General features: G+C 38.3%; 1 protein-coding gene across 3 annotated transcripts; it reads left to right on the plus strand.

Annotated features, from left to right (window-relative positions):
- Positions 1–5503: 5503 nt before the first annotated feature.
- Positions 5504–22187, plus strand: prkcq (protein kinase C, theta). 3 transcript variants are annotated; one of them, XM_043237551.1, is made up of 18 exons: positions 5504–5614; positions 9796–10143; positions 12479–12678; positions 13193–13253; positions 13421–13601; positions 13687–13718; positions 13832–13917; positions 14226–14355; positions 15696–15805; positions 16667–16805; positions 17479–17636; positions 17938–18111; positions 19085–19176; positions 19278–19340; positions 19427–19565; positions 19667–19855; positions 19949–20077; positions 21241–22187. In XM_043237551.1, the coding sequence occupies exons 2-18, from the start codon at positions 10026–10028 to the stop codon at positions 21397–21399; spliced, it is 2160 nt and encodes a 719-aa protein (XP_043093486.1). In that variant the 5' UTR covers positions 5504–5614; positions 9796–10025; the 3' UTR covers positions 21400–22187. The 3 variants fall into 3 exon arrangements, with proteins under 3 accessions (XP_043093486.1, XP_043093487.1, XP_043093485.1); XM_043237552.1 differs by lacking the exon at positions 5504–5614 and adding an exon at positions 8130–9427 and having other exon boundaries at positions 16670–16805; XM_043237550.1 differs by lacking the exon at positions 5504–5614 and adding an exon at positions 8131–9427.
- The last annotated feature ends 2813 nt before the right edge of the window (positions 22188–25000 follow it).

Consider the following 25000-nt stretch of genomic DNA (forward strand, 5'->3'; position numbering starts at 1 on the left):
ACAGTATTTAGCGTTCAGTGTTTTCCCGCCAGCTGTCTTCAAGTGATGGATCGCTGGCGTTAGAAATATTTTTCCACTAAAAGTTTTCCACAGTTTCCCCTCAACAGCCAATTCAGTCACGCGGCTGGATATTTCTCCGCATGGGGCATTTCAAGAATCTGTGTGTGTGTGTGTGTGTGTGTTGTGCTTTCATTTGTATTCACTGCGAATGACTCTGTACAATCTCAGCATGCGAGCTGCTTAAAAAGAGATGGTTTCGAGAAAACAGTTTCATTTTCATTCATATTTCCTGTAAAAATAATAATAATAATAATAATAATAATAATAATAATAACGCTAACAGAAACGACAGAGAAAGTGCCTGCTTGTCATTCCCTTATGGTACATTTACGATCTACACATTTGTTTCTTATACCATCAGCTGAAATGCATGCTTTTAACCATCTTGGTTAACCCGGGCCCTCCTTTTCGCTTTTTAAAAATAACTTCAACTTAATTATTTCGTTCCCTGCTGAAAGTAAGTCAAGACAATACATAAGTTGACGACTTGAGGTTTTTTTTTTGGCGCAGATGGTGTCTAAGCTTTTGGGTTTTGCGACGCATCTAATTAGTTTTTCTCAACAGCGAAGACGCGTTTCCTGAGAGGAGGCTCAAAATCACATACTGACGTATAAAAAGCTCGAGGCTTATTTCTAACAAACCCTTCATTTAAAAGACAGTCTTCATTTCATCCAGTTCCGACTTATGTTTATACAATTAAATGTTGAAATAGATGTATAAATGTATTTATGTGTTTTAAAAATGCCATTTCATTTTGTAATTTAGAATTATATTATACTACAGTTTTACAGAAGTATTTTCTGTTATTAAATTTTCCTGCATGTATACTTTAAATTACAGTGGAAAAAATTATATATAGTATATAAAATTGCATCTTTATATATATATAAATAAATATATATATATATATATATATATATATATATATATATATATATATATATATATATATAAATATATAAATATATATATATATATATATATATATATATAAATAAATAAATAAATAAATATATACACACATTTTAAAGCAAGAGTAAATTGGAAATTATGCATTTTGTACTATAAACTTTTAGTAATGCTTCAATTAATGAAATCTGATTGTATCGATGCAGTTTAATCAGCGTAAGTAATCATCTCAATCATTATCCTGTTTCACAGTCATACTCTTCAGTCAGCATTGCATTCTTTCATATTAATCGCTATAAATCACAATTGCGGCCCAATTAGATAAAACGAGAGATGAGTTATTTTCCCTAGAGCTTTTATTAATTAGCTACACGCTGAGATTAAGCGGGATTTTAACACGAATCTGAATCGCAGACACAACAGCCGCTTCTTCGCAAGGCTTTGGAGTGCATTCAAATAATTACAATTAAATTTATTCAGACATACCCACACAGGATTTCTCCCTCTCTGTCTCTGTCTCTCTCTCTCTGTGTGTGTGTGTGTGTGTGTGTGTGTGTGTGTGTGTGTGTGTGTGTGGAGGACTTTCGCTGGGGGTCTCCCAGGCATCCGCCAGCTCCCTCACAGGTTTCCATAGCAACAGAAATATAGAGTGAAGGCACGTTTCCCGATGCAACGCAACAATTACAAATTTCTCACCGTGTGTCCCATCCCCCCATATTTCCGCCTCCCCGTCCCTCCACACTCGCTCACCTTCACCCAAAACAATGAGCGAAACAAAAAACACCACCTTAATACGGAGCTGATTTATCTCTTGGCTGTTGTTGAACGCTGAATGGCCTAATGTACTTTAAAAAAGGAGAAAAGAAAAGGAAAAAGGGATTGAAATAACAAAAGACTAAGTATGGGCCTGTACATTTTTTTCACATAATAAAATCAAAGTATTTGCACATTGATACATTGAGTCTTATTCTTATTCATTTAACTCCTGTCGAAGCATCGATATTCAATCAATCGATGAACCGATCAATACTCTGTTCGGCGCACGCGTTCAGAAAGAGAAACTGTTTACATAAAGTTTTTTTTTTGAGAATATAGGTGTCGCTTTTTATGATTTAGCGCCGCCCGCTGGCACTGCAGTGATCCGATGAATCATTTCACTGAATCGTTTGGATTCGAAGAACCGGTTCAAAAAGGCGCGTGTTAGAACACAATAGGTTTTGACGAGCTTTGGTAGGCTACTTGTTAGGGGGGATAAAAGCATGCTTGTTAAAAACAAGTATGAAATATTAAAAGTCTGCAATTTCAGACTCAACCATTGAGTGCAGGACAGGCCCTGATCTACCTGCGGCCCTCGGTAGGATTTTACCTCACGTTATTAAATATTATACAGTGATAATCTGAACTAACAATAAACAATACATTTGTGACAGTACTTATGTATTTATTATGTTAATAAAATAAAAATAAAATGAAATTAAAATAAAAATAAAATTAGTTATTGATTATTTTAAATAGTTTCCAGTGCAAATGTAAATGTATTCAACACAATTAAAGATCAAGAATAATTACATCTGGTATTCCTGCATAACACCGTATTTATTGAAACACTTCTTTAAAATATATTAGGCTGCGGTTCAATCTTCAAAACAAATTTGAAAATAATTAAATAAGTAACTTTCCAGTAGATGGCGGCAATATTCTACTAGCTCGTTGTAATGTTGTGTCCATCTACTGAGGAACATACATCTTACTAGTTTAACAAGCACAGCTGTATACACAATATGACAAAATTACCTATTTAAATTAAAAATACCATAAAACCCCCAAACGCAGCACAGTTGTAAGGTTTAAAAAAGGAAAATAATAATAATAATAATAATGAACATACAGTCGTGGCCAAAGGTTTTGAGAAGGACGCAAATATTAGTTTTCGCAAAGTTAAACTGCTTTTAGATCTTTTGTTTCAGTTGTTTCCGTGATGTGCTGAAATATAATTACAAGCACTTCATACGTTTCAAAGGCTTTTATCGACAATTACATGACATTATTATTTGCAGTGTTGGCCCTTCTTTTTCAGGACCTCTGCGATTCGACTGGGCATGCTCTCGATCAACTTCGCGGTCAAATCCTGACTGATAGCAACCCATTCTTTCATGATCACTTCTTGGAGTTGGTCATATGTAGTGGGTTTTTGTTTGTCCACCCGCCTCTAGAGGATTGAACACAAGTTCTCAATGGGGTTAAGATCTGGGGAGTTTCCGGGCCATGGACCCAAAATGTCAACGTTTTGGTCCCCGAGCCACTTAGTTATCACTTTTGCCTTCTGGCGCGGTGCTCCATCGTGCTGGAAAATGCCTTGTTCTTCACCAAACTGTTGTTGGATTGTTGGAAGAAGTTGCTGCTGGAGGGTGTTTTGGTACCGTTCTTTATTCATGGCTGTGTTTTTGGGCAAAATTGTGAGTGAGCCCACTCCCTTGGATGAGAAGCAACCTCACACATGAATGGTCTCAAGATGCTTTACTGTTGGCTTGAGACGGGACTGATGGTAGCGCTCACCTTTTCTTCTCCGGACAAGCCTTTTTCCAGATGCCCCAAACAATCGGAAAGGGGCTTCATCGGACAATGTAACTTTGCCCCAGTCCTCAGCAGTCCATTCACCATACTTTTTGCAGAAGATCAATCTGTCCCTGATGTTTTTTTTTGGAGAGAAGTGGCTTCTTTGGTGCCCTTCTTGACACCACTCCATCTTCCAAAAGTCTTCTCCTCACTTCCAAAAGTCTTCTCCTCACTTCTCATCTGTCTGCTGCTATTCCTGAGCAAGCTCTGCACTGGTGGCTCTCCGATCCTGCAGCTGAATCCTCTTTAGGAGACGATCCTGGCGCTCGCTGGACTTTTTTGGACGCCCTTAAGCCTTCTTAACAAGAATTGAACCTCTTTCCTTGAAGCTCTTGATGATCCTATAAATTGTTGATTTAGGTGCAATCTTAGTAGCCACAATATTCTTGCCTGTGAAGCCATTTTTATGCAACGCAATGATGGCTGCACGCGTTTCTTTGCAGGTCACCATGGTTAACGATGAAGGAACAATGATTTCAAGCATCACCCTCCTTTTAACATGTCAAGTCTGTCATTCTAACCCAATCAGCCTGACATAATGATCTCCAGCCTTGTGCTCGTCAACATTCTCACTTGACTTAACATGACGTTTTCTGAAATGATCTCAGCAGGTCGTTTAATGACAGCAGAGAAATGCAGTGGAAAGTTTTTTTCAGGTTTAAGTTAATTTTCATGGCAAAGAAGGACTATGCAATTCATCTGATCACTCTTCATAACATTCTGGAGTATATGCAGATTGCTATTAAAAAAACTTAAGCAGCAACTTATATTTATGCAATTCTCAAAACTTTTGGCCATGGATAGATATATATATATATATATATATATATATATATATATATATATATATATATATATATATATATATATATATATATACACACACACACACACATACATACATACATACATATATATATATATATATATATATATATATATATATATATATATATATATATATATATATATATATATATACACACACACATATACACACACACATATACACATATATACACATAAATATACACACACATATATACACATATATACACACACACACACACAACCAATGTAGCCTTTTAACGCATTAGTTCGGCTCAGAGGGGCCTGCATTTTTTTTTAAAAATGCAATGTTTTATACATTTATTGACAACATGAAAATACATTTCAAAAGCAAAATCAACACTGCCAGTAGGTGGTAGACTGAACCGAGTCATTTAAACGGTAGATTCGTTCAGGAACAAACCACCTTCTTGTGGAAGGCCTCTCGGATACTGACGTTTTGTTTATTTTTTGCAGAAAATCAACATAGCATTTTGTAACTATATGAAATTGATAAATACATCATCCTGAATCATACGATCATTCTCAATGCATATCAAGCGTCGAGTAATGAAAGAGCGCGCTCTGAACGCGCACGCGCACTGTTCGTCTAGCCGGTGTCGGGTCACGTCGCGTGTGCGTGCACTCCGTAGGTGTGCTTTGCTTGGTTTTTGCAATGCGCTCCATGATGTCACGACGTCTCAACAGTCTTCAGTGGCTATTTGAGCTAAACCTGTGCAGATTTGGCTTGCACAAACATCCCCAAGAAAGGTTACCAAGAATAACGATTTGACTTTACCAGCAACAGATTTTTTTTATTTTTTTTTTACCCGCGTTTGACGGGTGCTATTTCAAACCCTCAATCTGTCAACACCCTGCTTCTTAAAATACGCACAAAAAAACTAAACAAAAACGTACACGTAGTTAAATAAAACCAACTACGATGCAATGCCGCCACCTCTGTACCCGTACGTCAAAAATCACTTGCTCTACTCGCTTAAAATTAAACATGCTAACTTCGATACGCGATAAAAGCCAACGACCTATATTTTAGCAGCCAAGAGCGTGCAATTCTGCAAACCGCACACCATTTCTCTCCGCTTCCTTTAGTCTGCGAGGAGAGGTGTGAAGCGCGCGCGTCACGTGCGCGTGCTTTCAGAGCTTTACTTCGCTGCGCGAGGAGCCGCGTCCGCGTCGCCGGGTAAGTGTCGATTTCGTACTCCGCGGTGGCTCACTTTAACTCCACAAATAAACGGAACCGAGAACATGAAGGGAAAAAGAGACCGCCCGTGTCGCTGATGTAGCCCCGACAGCCGCCGACCGGCCTGGAAGTTTGTTTTTTTGTTTTTTTTTTTAAACAAGACGCATCTTCTCGCGCGCTCTGCACACTTCTCCGGTCGGCTTCGCTAGAAACCGTTCGCAGGAAACCGCAAAACTGAAGGAAAAAAAAGCGTAAAGTAAACTTTGCGCTTAAGAATTGGTTTTAAAAAAGAAAACAGAACGTTTTAAAGAAAACGACACGTGTGGGACGCGTTTTCGGTTACGGGCGAACGCGTTTTTGCCCCGTTTTCGCCTCAGGTTGCCCACACAAGTGGAAAGCTGTGGGTCACGCGCCTGGGTTTTTTTTTTTGGTTTTAAAAGAAGGATCTTGTTTATCCAGTGTTTAAGGCAGTTAATACCTGCTGAAATGTAGGGGCTTCAGCCTTGCCAGAGTGATGAAGGCAGCCCTTTTTATAACGCGCATGCCCGCCTTCTCGAAGCTCTGGGTTGCAGTGCGTTTAAAACGTGCATCAAAGCAGAAAAAACAGGGTGAAACGAGTCGGGTTGATGAGAAATGCTGATTTTTTTTCAGGCAAATCTGAGCTCAGGCATGCCCCCTTTCTGCCCATAATTTGACAAAAGCTGCTACCCAAGAATCGGACCCTTAAAAAAAGTGCTTATAAAGTTTTTTTTTTCAGCTTGCGCGCGCATTTACGCGCAAGTGATGAAAAAAAAAAAACCCAAGAAAAATACGAGCACGCTACCCTCTGCGGTGTGATGCGTTTAAGTTAGAGGAACTGCAAATGTCGGGCGCTGGAACATCTTACTCACATCAGAGTGTAATTTCCAACCACATTTTAACCAAGAGCTCAAACCATGTCAGCGTTGCGTGATTTAAGTTCAAAATAATTACTGCGATCGTTTCACGACCATTTACGCGTTTCCTCATACCCCCGATTGATAATGCACTAAAGCTGCAAGTTGTGCTGAAGCGGCCGTTTAAATATTTAATCGTGAAATTTTTTGACGTTATTTAAAACAACAGCGCGGCTGAGAGTCGAGCCGGCTCTGTTACGGAGGATAAGACGGCACTGAACCTCGAACGCGGGCGCAGCGATGCTTTGCGGTGTTGAGCCGTGTTATTTCAACAGCCTTGTGGCGGATAACCTTGGGGTTAAAAAAAAAAAAAAAAGCTATGACGAACCAGCATGTGCAAGAATAGCTCTATTACTCAATAGCCAAAAAAAAAAAAAAAAAAATAGAAATTGAATAAAGGCGGCCGTGAGCGTAATTGTTTTGAATAAATGGGGTTTGTGTGGAGTGAGATGCGATCACGATACAGATGTGATTTCAGCACAGCAGACCTCACGTAATATATAGTGCCAAAACCTTGATTGTAATAGTAACACACACACACACAAAAAAACACTTCCTCTTTTGTTTGATTTGATTTTGTTTGAAAAATAGCATGTTTTTGCCTTCTCTGAGTCGCTCTCAACAGTCCTGCTTGTATTTTTTTGGTTAATGGTACGTCATTTGTTTAATTTAGGTCTACGTTAACGTTTGGTTTTGTATTTATGCTCGTTTTTGTTAGGAGACATTTCATGCTCAGTTATTTGATGGAAAACAGTAAAAACAGCAGTACTGTAAAGTGTTATTACAATAATAAAAAAAAAATACTTTCTATTTGAATACACTATAAATGAAAGCAATTGGTCATTTATACACATGCGTGTGTGTGTATGTTTTATAGATATCTACTGTATGTATGTGTGTGTATATATATATATATATATATATATATATATATATATATATATATATATATATACACACACATACACATACACACACACACATACACTTTATACTCTATATATCTCTACTGTATATATGTGTGTGTGTATGTTTTATAGATATCTACTGTATGTATGTGTATATATGTGTGTGTGTGTGTGTGTGTGTGTTGTCGGTGCAAACGCGGTTTCATTTTATGCAACATCAAAACCTAAAAGCGTCTAAAAACAACCAGAAAGGGATGTGACAGGTCTCTCTTCAAACTGTTTACGCGCAGAGAGAGAGAGAGAGAGAGAGAGAGAGAGAGAGAGAGAGAGAGAGAGAGAGAGAGAGAGAGAGAGAGAGAGAGAGAGAGAGAGAGAGAGAGAGAGAGAGAGAGAGAGAGAAAGTAGTGCCATTAGATGCCAACATCTCAAAACAGTTTAACAAAAAAAATACCTACTACATTTCTGCTTTTAGGTGAACACCTGCCTACTGACTTCCATTCTACGTGGATTCATGTAAAAAACGGTTTTGTTTTTACAAACTGAGAATAGAGAAAGCTTTTCTGAGGTAACCGAGCCACAGACGAACGTGGAATATTCCTTTAACAAGCCTCATGGGTCCAACCTCCCGAGCGGCTGGGAAAGGTCAGACGTATTTGTAGTTGAGTCCAGTCTGGTGTGTGTGTGTGTGTGTTTGATCCCACACTTCTTCCAGCCCCGCGGCCTTCACCTGCTGGGACAGTCGCTATCGACTCCGTTTGATGAAATATCACGTTCAGAGAGCCGGTGAAGACTCGCTATAAAAGCCGTGACATGAAAGCCTCCGCGTCCAGCCGCGTCCTCCCTGTCCTTCGTCTTCTCTCTCTATCCTGGTGGCGGGTAAAAAGCGGCGGCCCTCGGTGACGCAGGAAGTGCGGTTCAAGCCGTCGGTGAAACGACAGGAAATACTCGGCGGCATCACATTCACAGAGCAAAGAAAGAGAGTTTATAAGCCAGAGTTTTGAGGAAAAAAATACTGTTTGGCTGAACTGAAATAACGCACTTAAATGTTGAATTCAACGATGGGAAGGAAAATTGCCTTGTAATTAAACTAACACAGATATTAGCAAATCATGTTGCATGCTTCGTTTTAAAGCTCTCCTTCCTTAAATCTAGCGGGAAACTCTCACGAAAGCAGGTTTGATAATGCCAGGCGAAAAAAAATTCGTATCCTCGCCTTTTCAGCGCTAATTCTTTGGTATATCCTGACAGGCGTGTTATTTTCAGCTTACCCAAAATCATTGGTTAACCTTTTTTTTTTTTTTTTTACTTTTTAACAAACTTTTGCAAGAAAAAAAGTGGCGCTGAATCACTGCCCACTAAGAAATACTGTTAAAATGATCAACTAAAAGCTTTTTTTTCCCTCATTTGCTCTACCACCGTGACAGGATAAAGCCACAGAAAACTGGAGACGTCGCACTATAGCAGCCGTCTAGCAATGTCAACGACCAAGTCAATGCATTCGTTTCTTCTTTTTCACAACGCAAGTAAACATTAAAATGCTCACCCTTCGAACGGTACCAGTTTTAGCGCGGCGGAAACACTCACCGACCTATTTCGTGTGACGTTACGTTCAATTCCACAACAACGCAACGCTAAAAAAAAAAAGCTACACCGCTTATGTTTTAACGGAAGTGCTTTATTGAAATGTTCACATTTTTGTTTCTGAAAGCTAACGAATTATTGGTATTTCTCAGTTAAGGCATTCGAGGGCCAAAAAAAAAAAAAAAAAAAAAAGTACAAATCTATAACACACACATCAGGTCTGAGCAAAGCGTAAGCGTCCCGAGCGTGACGCGTGATAGCGCTGTGACTCAGCGGGGAAGTGAATCCTGTCAGGGCTGTCGGGATGGCAGTTTTGTGTTTCACGTCTATTAATAGTTCTTTCTGTCTGCTTCTCTCCCTTCGCCAGTGGCCTTACAGCTTTCAACTGGGTGAGTGCTCTCCAAGCGTTCCCTGTTCAACAAGTCCGCGTGTTTTCCGTTTAGTCTTTTTGCTTGGTGTAAGCTGGTGTCGTGTTCGTTTAACAGCGTGGAAAAGACGTTAAAGCGTGACTTCAGCTGCGTTTCTGTTTGACAGAGAGCATATCGGCTGGGTTGTTTATGGCTTTCTTCAGTTGGGCTTCAGTTAATGGTTTAAGGAGACTTAACTGTATACGATATCATCATTATGGGAGTTTTTGTGAAATACTAATGTCGGTTTTATTACTATATTACATATAATACATTACATATATACTAATACATGTATTACTGTAATTTTATTACGTAGTTATAAAGTAACACAATTTCTTCTAAAACAGTGGCTATAAGAGAGCTGGATCTGATGGACTTCAACCGGAGAACAGCAGTATTACTTTGGATGCCGCGGAGCTGAGGACATCGCCTCTGCTGAGATTCAAAAGCAACACGTCGGAGATCACAAATATGAAAATACACATCAAATAGGAGCGCGTCGGTGTGCAGAAGATCCTTACAGTGGTGTTACCCAACGCGCTTCTGAAGGGAACCTCTATCCGTCCGGTTCACAGTCATGTCTCCGTTCCTGAGGATCGGTTTTTCCAGTTTCGAGATGGACCCTGGGCTTGCCTACCACGAAGAAGTCCTCAATCCATACTGTGCTGTCTACATGAAAGAGGCTGTGGAGACCGGTAAGAAAAACGCTGGCTTTATATATATATATATATATATATATATATATATATGAGGAGAGTTTCAAATAAAAAGCGTGGAAAAACACGATATGGGCAATTTTATGATCACTTTATATCGTGACTTTTTGTTTACGAAGGTCACATTAAAAGTCCCACCTTGTCCCACTTTTAATTTTAAACTATACAAAATCTATATGACATGCTTAAAATATGAAATCTCAGTCAGCTGATGATAATGATAATCTAAACTTTATTACAACAACCAATTTTGCTCATAAAATTTAGTTATTGTACTTAATTATGAAGTGATGATAATTAAACGAATCATCTGATGTGCCGAAAAAAAAGTAAATATTTACAATTACATTTTAAAAAGGTAAAAGGAGTAGATTTTATTCAAGCAGCAAGTTATGCAAAAAATTATGCAAAAATTAAATGTAAATATTTAACTATGTATTGTGCATAAAAAGCGATAATGCTTTAAAAAAAAAAAAATCTGATTTCGAATGTGGTAGAAATGATTTACGAAAGTTAAATTTGACAAATGAAAGAAATCTCCTATAAATGCATTAAATATTCGTATCAAGGAAACGTTCAACTAAAATTTCAAAAGACGAAATTGCCCGTAGTGGAAGAAACGCCCACAAGGCCAACCTGCTTCCTGCTGATGAAAGTGCGTCTGGCCAAAATTGGCAATAAATAACTTACTATAATTGGACGTGCCGTGTGAATTCTTGCCTTAAGGTGAGCGTGTGTCATAAGTGTCATTATCAGTAAAAAGATTATGATTCATAAAGTCTATATGGCGATCGCACGATTTCAAGCGGGCGTCTTAGTCATTAGAATATTCAGCATCAGTTCACGAGGACAGACGGGAACCAAAACGGATTTATTTCGTGCATATATATCAGAAAATATGCCATTTATCAATGCTAATTAATGCAATTCTACCCAATATCTAAACTTAATTACGTTACTATTAATAAGCAGCAAATTATGAATTCGAGGGAAAAGTTGTAGTTAATTGTTAGCTGTTCTTAAGTATTTCTGCATTTTCAACTCACCTACTGCACATTTTTGATGACTTTTATGCACCATACGTGTTTTCTCGCAAGGATGTCCATAGCTGGTAAAATGTGGGTGTGAATCAGATCAGATGAAATGATAAGCAGTTACACACATTCATATTACTCAAAACAGGGCCAGTGAGCAGCGCTGAACACACAAGGCTTTCCCAGCAACCCCTTTGGGTTTCATTCTCTAGAACCAACCGCGACCGCACGTACCCGTCAAAACATAAAGTGTCGAGTCAGTCTCAGGCGCTTTGAATCGTCTTCGCTGTCAAGTACAAGTCAGATGAACCGAGGGCCAAGCATTTCGTGCGCTTAAGGTCAAATTATGCTCTGAAAGTGTTCGCAACCTGTTTTGACGACAACTGAAACTAAATAATTTAATCAATGAATAAATGTATGATGTATTAAAACAGGAGGTGTATTCAAATGCACTTTTGCAGAAAAAGCTACTTTATTAGATTTTTATTTAAAATTTTTACGTCAAATTATTAAATGAAAGTGTTTTCAACCCGTTTTAACGGAACAAAATATTATTTTATATATATTTAAAAAAAAAAATATATATATATATATATATATATATATATATATATTTTTTTTTTTTTTTTTATTTAATAGATATAAACAATTTATTTCTGAAACATACATGTATGAATGTGTATATATACATAAATATAAACACACACACACACACACACATTATGTAAACAAACATTTATTTTCAATATGAATAATCATGATTAATCATGACATCAGCAATTAATTTAAATGAATAAGTAAATGTAGGCCTAAACTTGATTTGATCCATTGGGAATTTATTGGATTAAGATTAATGGATTAATAGTTATGTTGACGAAATATTACGAAAACAAACGTTTTTGTTTTTTTCCCCAAAGATGCTTTCTGCGCAGTAAGACCAGGAACGTGCATGAAGAAATAAAACGGACCTGACTTTAAATGTCATGTTGGCTTTAACTATAAGGAAATGTGTTGACGTTCTACCAAAATTGCATGGTTTCATTTGTATGGCTGTATATTTGTTTTCCTGCGGTAAAGGCTGGCAGATTACTATCAAACAGAAAGAGCATTGTGCCATTTCACTAGTATTAATTTCAGATCCGGTAAATCCAGTTAGAATGCTGTAACACTCGTCAAATGATTTACTTGTGCTGATACTTTTAAAGACCGGTCCAGGGCTGTCGGCAGAGAGGACCTGATTCAGAGATGCGTTTGTATTGTATTTGTGTGTGTATCTGCAGAAAAGGGTCAGGTGTACAAACAGAAGCGGCCCACCATGTATCCCCCGTGGAGCAGCACGTTTGACGCTCACGTCCACCGAGGACGAGTGATGCATGTGGTGGTCAAGGACAAGACGGCTGAGCTAAAGACGGAGGCTACTGTTCAACTCGACACCCTCGCTTCACGCTGCAAGAAAGAAAACGGCAAACTAGAGATCTGGGTAAGAAGGACAAATTGACCACAGAGTTAGCTAGAGCTTTGTTTTTGTGGTAATTTATTTAAAAAAACAACAACACTGAACTATTTATATATGTGACTATTTATATACGTGTGTGTGTGTGTGTGTGTGTGTGTGTGTGTGTGTGTGTGTGTGTGTGTGTGTGTATATATATATATATATATAATTAAATAGAATTTATGATGTAATTATATCATTAAAAATATGCATGTAAATGTTTTCAAAATATATATACTCTGTGTTGATGTATATAAAATACACAGTACACATATATATATTACATAATATATATATATATATATATATATATATATATATATATATATATATATACACACACACACACACACACACTATACAATACACAAAAGTATTTATTTTGGATGCAATTAATTGTTGCCCAGAACTAAAATAAATCTATAAAAATGTACGCTACAAATGTTTCAGCTGTATTTTCGATTATTTAATAAGATTAATTTATTTTGGTGTAATATAGGTGGAACTGAAGCCACAGGGTCGCTTATTAATGGAGGCACGGTATTTTTTGGAGAGGAGTGGTGAGTATTTCTCTCATTCAGATACACAATACATAATGTCTCGCGTATCAATGTTATTATTATTCTAGTATTATGTCATTTTGAGAGGATGGAGCTCGGTTGAGTTCTCAAAGTGGGATCAGAGGACACAAGTAACGTCTGGTGTTTTTATGTGGGTTTGTCCTTAGACGCTGCGGGTCACGGTGAAGGAAACGGAGAAACCGAACGGGAAAAAGAAGGGGTGTTTGCCCTGCATCACAGACGAGGAGCCATCAAACAGGCCAAAGTTCACGTGGTCAAATGTCACGAGTTCACCGCCACCTTTTTCCCTCAGCCGACTTTCTGTTCGGTCTGCAAAGAGTTTGTCTGGTATTATGCGCCATCTCAAATATTTATACTGTACATTATATTAGATTACACGTTACATTACATTAAGTTTCTTTTCCTGTTTCAGGGGCCTGAATAAACAGGGATATCAGTGTCGGCGTAAGTCTTTTTTTTTCACATCCTCATCAATGTTGCAGTTCCCATACAACTTTCCATTGAATCAGTGTCAGGACTCCTCCTACACACTTCTCTCTTTCTTTTTTTTTTCCCAGAATGCAATGCCGCCATCCATAAAAAGTGCATAGACAAAGTCATCGCCAAATGCACAGGCTCAGCAGTAAACAGTAAAGAAACCATGGTAAATGCACGGTTCTCCTCACAAAGCGGTTTTGGTGCCCTGAATTCACAGGAAGTCAGAGACCTTTAGATGTTTTGTGCAACTTCAGGGTAATTATAGATTCAGCGAAGCTTCAGTAATTGCTGATGATCTCATAATTATAAATATTTAAGAAAATGAATCATCTTTTTGGTCGCAGGCTCCTCTTCCTCTTTCGGTGATTGGTAGACGCCACAAAATAGTCTTTCCATGCTTTACTGAATCACGGATGACGTTTCGGACATTTTCCTTGTCGACCTGACCTAAATCTGTGTGTACGTGTGTTCCAGATCCATAAGGAACGTTTTAAGATTGACATGCCTCACCGGTTTAAAGTGTATAACTACATGAGTCCCACGTTCTGCGAGCACTGTGGAACCTTGTTGTGGGGTCTTGCTCGGCAGGGCCTTAAATGTGAAGGTGATACATTACACAACCACATGCCAACTGCTAATGTCTAAGGGTCATTCTGTGAAAGGATCATTATGCGTTTTATCCATTTTAAAAAGGTGGTTTTTGGAAGTAAATGTCAATAGTATTCCATCTAATAATAATGAAATAAGAGTGAGATGGTGCAACACAAACAGACTAACGTAAATGGATGCATATTAATGTTAGGAGGTAAGCAATGCAAGACTTTTTTCCAATTTGTTTTTAAATCTGAAATTTAGCAATAAAAAAAGGAACAAAAACATTTCGTAATTACGCCAATTAACTTTATTAGTTGCCAGATATTCTCCCGGCTGTATCTGAATCTGCTAATGTGATCTGAAATTCTTTGAGTTTTTATTTTATACCAATTTTAAAAGGGATCATATTAAAGCCATTATAAGTTTTCCTTTCTCTTTGAAGCGTTACAAGCCGCTAGTGCATATATAAGACTCCCTAAAGTCACAAAGACTAAGGTCTCTTTGTTTTTGAGTTATGACTCATCCACACCCCCCTAAAACGGCTCATTTAAACACGCCCCCACTTTTCTATGTCACAGAGTGGGTTTATTTTTATAACACAGCATGTGTGTTTACGCAAAGAAAGAAGGCGGGAGCGGTTAATCTTGTTGTAGCGTTGCTGCCAGTGCCATGTTCTGGAGATGCTGCGTTTCCTTGTGAACGTGAAACCTGGCTTTTTTTTTTTTTTTTTTTTTTTTTTTTTTTTAAGAACGATGAGCTTTGTACAAATCAACACGTTTCAGGAAGGTGGGGCTTAGAGGAGAAACAATAATATACAATATTATTGTGGAATATAATGTGTATTTTGAAGCTTAAACCACATAAACACATTGCATTACACCAAATACACAAAAACATTTTTAGCAGCAACATCATATGACCATATGAAACATTTCTCGAATTCGGGTTGTAAATTAATTATTAAAAGGGTGAAGATAATATGGTAACCAAGTTAATGTGCAACCTTTTAAATACGTTTTTAATACGTTCAAAGTAGCATTACATAAAAATAAATGTTACTAAGTTACGAGGTATATAGGGTTTATAAATATTAAAGTTGAGCTATGAGTTGACCATGAGCCATTTATTTTTTAAATATTGTTGCATATATATATATATATATATATATATATATATATATATATATATATATATATATATATATATATATATATATATATATATATATATTTGTGAGAACTTTAATCAATGTGTCACTGTTTTGTAGAATGACCCCTAAAAACATATATAATCATGTTTTATATGGTTTTATTTTGGTTTAATGCTTTGAAATGTTTTTTCTTTCTGCAGAGTGCGGCATGAACGTTCACCATAAATGTCAGAGGAAAGTAGCAAACCTTTGTGGCGTCAACCAGAAGCTAATGGCAGAAGCCCTGGCTATGATTGAGAGCACTCAACAGGTTGGAAGACTCACATATTATAAAGCACAGATGCTATGCAGAGCGAAATAAGCATGTAACGAATGGCACACTATTTGCTGTGGCCTGGCAAATTTTACTGCATGAAATTTCGATATTACATATTTCTTTAGGCAGTTTTTACAAAGGGTTCAAGTTGGCTTTTGCCAAAATGCGGCTGTACATTTAGTCGGCCCTCCTTGATGCGAGTTGGTTACAAGCTTCATGGGCAGCAGTTTTAATTAAGGGATAGTTCACCAAAAAATAAAATACCATCATCATGTCGTTCCAAACCTGTATGACCATCTTCTGCTAAATACAGAAGATATTTTTGAAATATGTGGCTAACCAAACCAAGTATCTGGTCCCAGTTCACTTCCATGGTATTTTTTCTAGTCAGTGGGAACTGTTCGGAGAAAGAAGAAAAGAAAAGAAACTCCTGTAGGGTTGGAACAACTTGAGTAAATGACAGAATTTCATTATTTGTTGAATTATTTCTTTAACCAGCCACTCACAGTACAGTACAACAGACTCAAGTCAAGCACAGTTTATTCCAATGGAGTTTGTTGTTAGCATGTTGATAAGCTAACTATGCTAGGCCTGTACGCCAAGCGAAGAGCACCACTAATAAACATACAATAATAAATACCACACGGACCGTTTTAAATACAATAACTTTTGGTCTATATTTTAAAGTAACTGTTGACACTCTTCCGCCATTTTGACTGAACATTTTTGCATTTTGTAAAACATGCTAGAAATGCTCGGGTAGTTGTTCACAACATAGTACGTGTGGACGCGTATGACCCATTATCATGTGGTGCAGGTTATTTAATCTGATCTGATGTGCGTTTCCTTCCATAGCAGGCTCGCAGCTCTCGGGATACTGAGATTGCTGGTCGAGAGGGTCCAGTGGGCGTAAGTCAAGCAGGGGTCACTAGAGAGCCTTCGGGCCGCTTACCAATATCACCCCTCACGCCTGCACCGCCTCTACCACGCAAAGGTAAATATAACATACGAAAATAACAGATTTCATTTGAGTGTCGAACTTGCTACTAACTACAGGTTCGTTTAGTTGCTTAATTACTAGAGTAGCCTAGTTAAATTAACCTTCAGTTAGCAGCAAAAGATGGGACGTCTGTCTGAATAAAGTACGCTGGGAGTTGGCCATTTCTTGAGTTTAAACATTATCAAAATTGTCTCGGTTTACAGAAACATGCCTACTCTAGAAATGAACAGAAATTGGCTTTTAAAAAGGAACTGGGTAGCGATCGAAAGGAAGTAGACACTGAACTGGCTTCAAAGCTAAAATACCAGTAGATTCCACTGACATTAGCATGTTGCTAAGCTAAAAAAAACGTCATAAGCAAAATAAAATGACACAGCGCCCAAAAACTGTGGGAGAAAACATTACATTTTAATTAAATGGAATTTTCTGTTACATGTTCTCCGACATTCTGGAATGGACCAATCGAATAAGAATACGCAGGCTACTTTGCTATCATTTGGCCAGAATGATCTTTGAAATATAATTTACAATTTATTATCTACTCCTTGGAGCATTTGAAGCATATGGTGCCTAAAATGTTGCTACGCCAAGAAGCTTACCAGGCGATCGATTGATTCAGTGTTTTTCAATCCATTCACGTCGAACCGTTCTTGTTTCCTCCATACAGAGAATCAAGGTATTTCATGGGACACTCCGGCTGAGGGCCGCAGGCCAAGTCTGGAACAGCCTGAACCCCTGTATGCCACCCCACGCAAAGAGCACCAAAAGTTCAACCTAGATAATTTTAATCTGCATAAGATGCTGGGCAAGGGCAGCTTTGGAAAGGTAACGGCGTACTCAACTCACAGCAGTTAATTTTATAAACGAGACATCATTTCATACCGTGGGTCAAACAGATATATATAACCAATCGGCAATTAATAACCTTTAAATCCTACTGTAAAGATGCAAAAACAGGGTATTAAACAGAATCTTGGAAAAACGGTATACTATTGAAAAAACTAATTGGCCAATTTGTATATGCTTTGGGATGTTTTTAATATTTTGAGCAACTAGCTTTGGTAACATTCTGGATGCATGCTCGTGTAGTTCCCTAAAAATCTTTTTCCGTGCGTATTTGTTGTAGGTGTTCCTGGCTGAGCTGAAAGGCACGGGGCAGTTCTTTGCAGTGAAGGCCCTGAAGAAAGATGTAGTACTAATGGATGATGATGTTGAATGCACTATGGTGGAGAGGAGAGTGCTGTCTCTGGCCTGGGAACACCCCTTCCTCACGCATCTCTACTGCACCTTCCAGACCAAGGTAATACACAGTATAACCTACAGACCTATAAACATTATCATCAATTACCTTCGGTTATCTTCTGAACATGAATTAAGATATTTTTGATGAAATCTGGGAGCTCTCCGATCCTCCACAGAGAGCAAGGAAACTCCCGATCAATGTACAGGATCATAGCAAAGACTATAACCATAATTTCAAAAGACAACAAAAAATTTCATCTAGGTCACAAATTGTTTGTCTATGCAGGCTCAGAAAGCTATGAAGTTTAATCAAAAATATTCATTAAAATATTTCATTTTTAGCTGAAGCATCCCTTTAGGGTAACTCTTCGAATCACAACTTAAGATACATTTGATGAAAACCAGGAGGCTTGTTGCTGTCCCATTGACTGCCAAACAATCAGTGGTTCAATCTGAACTTTATGAAGCTACGGGAATACTTTTTGTACACAGAGAAAATAAAAATAACGACATTATTCGACAATTCAATCTCATTTGCGTCAGAGTTTAGCCAATTTGGAGAATATCCACTGGACTCAAATAGAGTATGCCGTGTCACCCACAAAACAAAGATATGTGGCTTTCATTCAAAACAAAGCGTAAATATATGCAGAAAACATATCCAAGTGGCAATTTAATATCTATTGTGTTCTTAAAACTGAACTAAGCTTTTACGGGTTTAGAACTACATGGGGGGAATTTTCATTTTGGGGTGAAGGAACCCTTTAAGATTCTATATTTTATTTAGAATGAATTAAAATACAGTATAGTTGAAGAAAAAAAAATTGTATTATATAAATGTTTATATACACACACACACACACATTTATAAACTTTAAGCAATGGCTCCAAAATACTACAATATTAGATTTTAGACGCTACGATACGGTCCGCCCACCCCATGACACACACTGAGTCACTCTCTCATACTGAAGTAATGCAGTTTTGTTTGACCGTTCTGAAATGATCTGTTTTCGTATTGGTCTCTAAAGGAAAATCTTTTCTTCGTGATGGAGTACTTAAATGGGGGCGACTTAATGTTCCACATCCAGGCCTGCCACAGATTTGACCTCCCACGGTCCACGTGAGACTCATACGCAGCCCCCACAAACACATTTTAAAAGCCTGCTCCTCTTTTCTCAGGGTTTCTCTCTCTTACACCTCTTCCGTTCCCTCTGTCGATAGGTTCTACGCGGCCGAGATCGTTTGTGGGCTGCAGTTTCTACATTCTAAAGGCATCGTGTACAGGTTCGCGCTCATTAATAACGCTATTACCGAACACACGAGCTCAAAGCGTGTTTCCTTAAACGTATATGCTTTTTATGCCTCTACAGAGATCTCAAGCTGGATAACATCTTGCTAGACATCGATGGTCACATCAAGATCGCAGACTTTGGCATGTGCAAAGAGAACATGTTTGGAGAATCTAGAACGTGTACCTTCTGTGGAACACCAGACTACATCGCTCCCGAGGTGACGATCGCTACCGCATTCACTCTAGTTAATATATTGCCTATTATTTTTAAATCGTGTAAAATGATTTCACCAAACGATGAACGCTGTACGCCTCTCAGATTCTGCTTGGGCAGAAGTATGGGACGTCTGTAGACTGGTGGTCATTCGGCGTCCTCCTTTACGAGATGTTGATTGGCCAGTCTCCATTTCACGGCCATGACGAGGAAGAGCTGTTTCAGTCGATTCGCACAGATGACCCCTGCTACCCACGCTGGTTAACTAGAGATGCACGGGACATCCTTGTAAAGGTACGTCAGAGCTAATGTTAACTCGAAAAAAAGCTTTACTTCGATTTGTCGGGACCCGATCCGTTATAACGGGGGTTTTCTGAATGGATCTAGCTATTTGTCCGCGAACCTGAACGAAGGCTGGGCGTGAAAGGAAACATACGACAGCATGCGTTCTTCAGAGACATGGACTGGAGCGCACTAGAGAAACGACAGGTGGAGCCGCCCTTCAGGCCTACTGTGGTAAGTTCATCACTGCCGTGAAAAAATTCGTTGGATAATATTTTAAGATGACGCCGCTCTTCATGCGCAAGCTGTTCTAAAATAGAATGCAATCCCAGAATGCGACAGGCTCGGAATAGTTTCTAAAATTCTGATTATTACTGAAAAAAATGATTTTCAGTTTAAAAATACAAAAAAAAATGCACAACTGCACTAATATTTGGTTTATTTCACACGAATGTGAGGATTGCGTGTTCCAAAGATGACGTTTGGGTAGTGACCCAAAACCCAAAAACCAACACCCAAAAAACATGACAAAAATGAAAACAGTTTTTTTTTTAAAGTTTAAAGTTTCAGACAGGTTTTTCAGAGATTTGAACACATTTACCTCAAGATGATGAGACTCGAACACTGTAGCTATGAGAGAGGGAGACTATAAACTAAAATATACATTGTTTTGGTAGTGACGTGAAAAACGCGGGACACTTTTTTGTACATTTTTAACAGATATTAAATAAAAAAAATAAATTTTTTAAAAAGAAAAATCAATTTTATAAGAAGTGTAGGGGTTAGGGCAACTCCCAATTAAAATTATGATTTTTTTAATTAATTAAGCTTATATCTAAAATATTTCAATATCTCAATAAACATTGATACAAATAGACGCTTTTTAAATGCTATTTTGGATGTGGGACAGTACTTTGTATCAATTCTATATATATATATATATATATATATATATATATATATATATATATATATATATATATATATATATAGAAAAATATGCCAATATATCCTATGTATTATATATTTTTTAGTTTTTTTTGTGCGTGTTATTTAGTCGTCTTCATAAGTCTTGATGAAACTAACAACTGTAAAGATTCTGTTCCTCGTGTTTTTATTTTGCTGACCTGAGTGCAATGAATATGTACCGAAACATGAACCTTTAGAACACATACGTGAGATGTACGTCTACGATTTCAATCAAGCACGATTTTAACAGTGTTAAGTATTGACTGCTTTTTTGTGGTGCGCAACACGATCGAGCAACGGATATAATGATAAAGATAATTTCAGATGAGCAGCTCGAGAGGCTCTGTAAAATAGCAAGGCAGCAAGATCGCTAGATTCTGGAAAAAAGATGAAGTTTGACTGACGTCCTGAACTCTCTCCGTTTACAGAAATCAGCAAGCGACTGCAGTAATTTCGATAAGGAGTTCATAAACGAGAAGCCTCGGCTTTCCGTCACAGACTGTATAATGATCAACAGTGTGGACCAGACCATGTTCAACAACTTCTCCTTCATCAACCCCGCTATGAGCCGTCTCAAGAGCCCCTGACACGCAGACGAACGGACACTCGTGCAAATACTGTGAAAAAGTCTGAACTAATAGGCAAACACTCACCTGAATAACATATCGGCCTCTAGTCGACCTCGTTTAATGCTATATTTCGTTTTTATGACGTACTTGCCTTTTTGTGAAGTAAAATGCAAAAAAACATTAACAGCAAAAGTTTCAAAAACATTTTTTCCCCTTCTTCAATCCTCAATCAACTAAATCATTGATTCCTTCCCTGAATCAATCATTTGTGAACGTATTGAACTGAACGGGGCTCGTTTAAATTGTATAACAGAAAAATCCCCACCGCTGCTTAAATACACAGACTGTCTGGAAATGTAGAATTGTAAGAGATGTACGTATTTGACGATGGTGTTGAATTATTAAGCCATATACTTGCGTTTCGTGAAATTTGCTGTGCGTTTTAGTGGAATGAATATGCTGTGATGTATACATAATGAATTCTGTAGGCCTTGTATAGAGTGTTGTGAATGATGGAAAAAAAAAATTAACTACTTTAAGTTGCTTCTCAGTTAGGTTCTATGCTCTTAGATTGTACAAAGTTACATGAATTCTTGGAGGTTAACGTGTGGTTCTTTATTACAAAATGATGTTGTTTTCTGTATAGTAAGCATTATGTTTTCTTTTGAGACATACTTATGCGATCCTTTCTTGTTATATTGTACGTATGGTTATTTTACGGTGCACGAAAAATCAAAACCTTACAGATGAATGAATTAAAAACTCTGCTCCGGAAACCCATTAACATTAAAGAAAAATCGCATTTCTTGGGTGAGTATTATTGGCACGATTCCTCGGACCAAAGTTAAGTTATAAATCAGTATTTTGGCGAATCGCATTTGGTATAACTTGTGTAAACTTTCACTAAAAGTTGCTTTACGCTGTTTGCTTAAAGCAGCCGCGAAAAAATATCCTGGAAGATACATATAAAAAAAATATATATATATATATATCCAATAATTTTGACGGTTGTGTTTTTAAACAAAGCAGGCTACGAATTCCCTCAAACTAAAGACATTTAGCCATACAACGAAACAGATGTGATATTATTAAACGAAAATCCACGCCGGCATCACGAGTCCACTAGAGGTCGGTGTTTTCTTCAGAATTGCTCAGAGACGACAGGAAGCGCGAGCGTTTCGCGCGCATGACCGCTGAGTCACCGCGGTCAGGAAAATGACTCAGTGTGCCGTACAGATGCGATATAACACCAATACGTGCGATGTTAGTACGGACAAAACAGTCCCCTATACTCATGATTTGCATTATATTCGTCGCATTGTTTACATACACGTTACGTTCACCGGCGCCGAGACGGATTAACATCTCGACCGCCTTCTTAGGACCAACTCCTCTTTCACCTTCAGACGACAAATTTCATCACCTTGAACTTGTACAAACTGTCACACGTTTGACATTTCCCCCGCATTACACGCCCAGAGTTTATACACACGGTCCAGTCTATAATGCAGGTGCAAGACCATAAACGGCGGTGGATTTCGACCACGTGCTGTCTGTCGGCTCCCTAACCTTACTGTATTTTATATATATGCCCGTTTATCTATGAATGTGCCACAGCCGTGCGCTTTCTGGTAAATGTACTTTGCCCGCAGCGTCCATGCAAACTCTTGTCAAATCACCCTTAACCGGGCATCATAGAGTAATTGACCGAGTAGGCTGATTACTCTATTTGTGTATTCAAAAGACTCCATAAACATACACATGCACACAAGTGACTCCGCTTCGGTCGGGGGTTAAACGGCGTAGCCATGTCACCGCAGCTGAAGAACTTTGAGTGTTGTGACAAAGTCTGTCTGTTTACGGTATCTACAGCTAGGCCCGTCCATATCGATACAGCAAAACATATTCAAGTTGCCATTATATAATGAACGGGCTTAAAGTACACATCTTTTCACATCAAAATTGGATAAAAGATTTTAATATGCACCACCTTCTTTTTCAGAGTACCATTAGCAATTGGTCGTGGACACGTAGGGCTATTTCTACATCAATTAAGCAGGTAAAGGTTCTGGATTATTTCAAGTTACGTTACATTAGAGACCCTCAAGATGGGCTGTGTATAAAAACAACTGTGATTTAAATGTTATATTTTTGTTCGACCTCTTTAAGCAATTTTATACTGATAGTATCGTTTTAATTCGAGTTCCGGTGGAGTACAGCGCCAAAATCCGTAAAACTGTGTCAGCTTCCAAATATATACAAAAGGTGCTCCAAAGCGATGCCGCGGAAGAACCATTTTTTTGGTCAAAGTTAAAGGTTCTATAAAGAACGATCTCTTTCTAACCTTCTTAGCCACAAAGAACCTTTGAAATGTAATCATTTAGTCAAAAAGGTTCTTCTATGGCATGTAAGCAGCTAGTAGTATCCAAAGTTTAGTGGCGGGATCTACGGGCAGCTTTAGTTCGAGCTGATTGATTCTGGCTGGCATTTGAAGGCGTCACGTATACAATTAGCATCAGTGTTGGCACGTACCTGTACCTGAACGTAGGCACGCACTCCTCTTCGAGTATGTGCACGACGTGCTTGGCTGAAGGTCCAGCATTGAGAGTAAGTTAATCCGGACGGAGGCTCAGGGTCAGTCGGCGAAGTAATGAGATCTAAAGTGAACGGGGTCAAGAGCAGACAACGGCACATTCAGTCACTTTCAAGATCAGCCTTTCACGAGTCGCCAGTGAAGAGCTGAACGCGACTGCCATCGTTTCTTACATTCAAATGAGAAATATAGGAGACTAAAGGCTTGGGAGAATGCCACAAACTCGCACGGGATGCTGAAAGGAACCACAGATACATCCCAACCAGAAACAGTTGAGGGCATCGAAGGCCGAATGACGCATGGCATGCGCTTTATAGAAAGTAATCTAGTACTGTTTTTGTGGTAACTGGATTAGGTTTAACACCGAGAGCGCATGATACCAGGAAGGACAACTAGTACCTGTCGGCTGAACTAGAGGACGTGGATTGCAATGAAGCATCGGCATCTCTTAAAACCGAAATGGGAAGTTTGAAATTCTTCATTTAAAAGGTTCAGAAGGTTACGTGTGCGCTCGTGAATGCCGGCACAAAACAAAAAAAACAGGAAGCTCCAAGAACTCGCCGTTTTATAAACGTGTCGCAATGCTTTGCTAAGACATGACTGCAAAACGGACTGGATGACTTCTTAAGTTAACTCTGAACAAACACGCGCGCGCGCGCGCCAATTAAAAAACGCTACACGAGCATCGGTTTAACCCGTGACTAATACCGGGGTTTAAAGCACTTTTGTAACGTTAAAAGAGCTCCTGGTGAGCTCATCCTGAACTTGTTTGACCTTGGTCTGGAAAGCACTGAAATGGTCTGTTACTTTTTGTCAAAATTCCGATAGATTTACACTGAAAGCGGGAACCAGGCGCGGGTTCTTGTCAGGTCAGTAGGACCTCTTGCTCTAAAAGCGGCAACTGGATAACAACAAAAGAAAACCCACTCTATTCGCCTGTTAGCAACCCCTTAGAGACCACATAACAACGCGATAAAAACCACAGACACCCTATCAGCGCAAACATTTAACATGCTATAAACAAAC

Source organism: Puntigrus tetrazona, chromosome 4 (assembly GCF_018831695.1).
Source record: "Puntigrus tetrazona isolate hp1 chromosome 4, ASM1883169v1, whole genome shotgun sequence".
NCBI lineage: Eukaryota > Metazoa > Chordata > Actinopteri > Cypriniformes > Cyprinidae > Puntigrus > Puntigrus tetrazona.

Excerpts from the sequence above, each read along its gene's own strand:
- prkcq (XM_043237551.1), top strand. The coding sequence starts at position 10,026 with ATGTCTCCGTTCCTGAGGATCGGTTTTTCCAGTTTCGAGATGGACCCT. Across the intron at positions 10,144-12,478 it reads GAAAGAGGCTGTGGAGACCG|AAAAGGGTCAGGTGTACAAA; the intron begins GTAAGAAAAACG and ends GTGTATCTGCAG. Across the intron at positions 20,078-21,240 it reads CGCCCTTCAGGCCTACTGTG|AAATCAGCAAGCGACTGCAG; the intron begins GTAAGTTCATCA and ends CTCCGTTTACAG.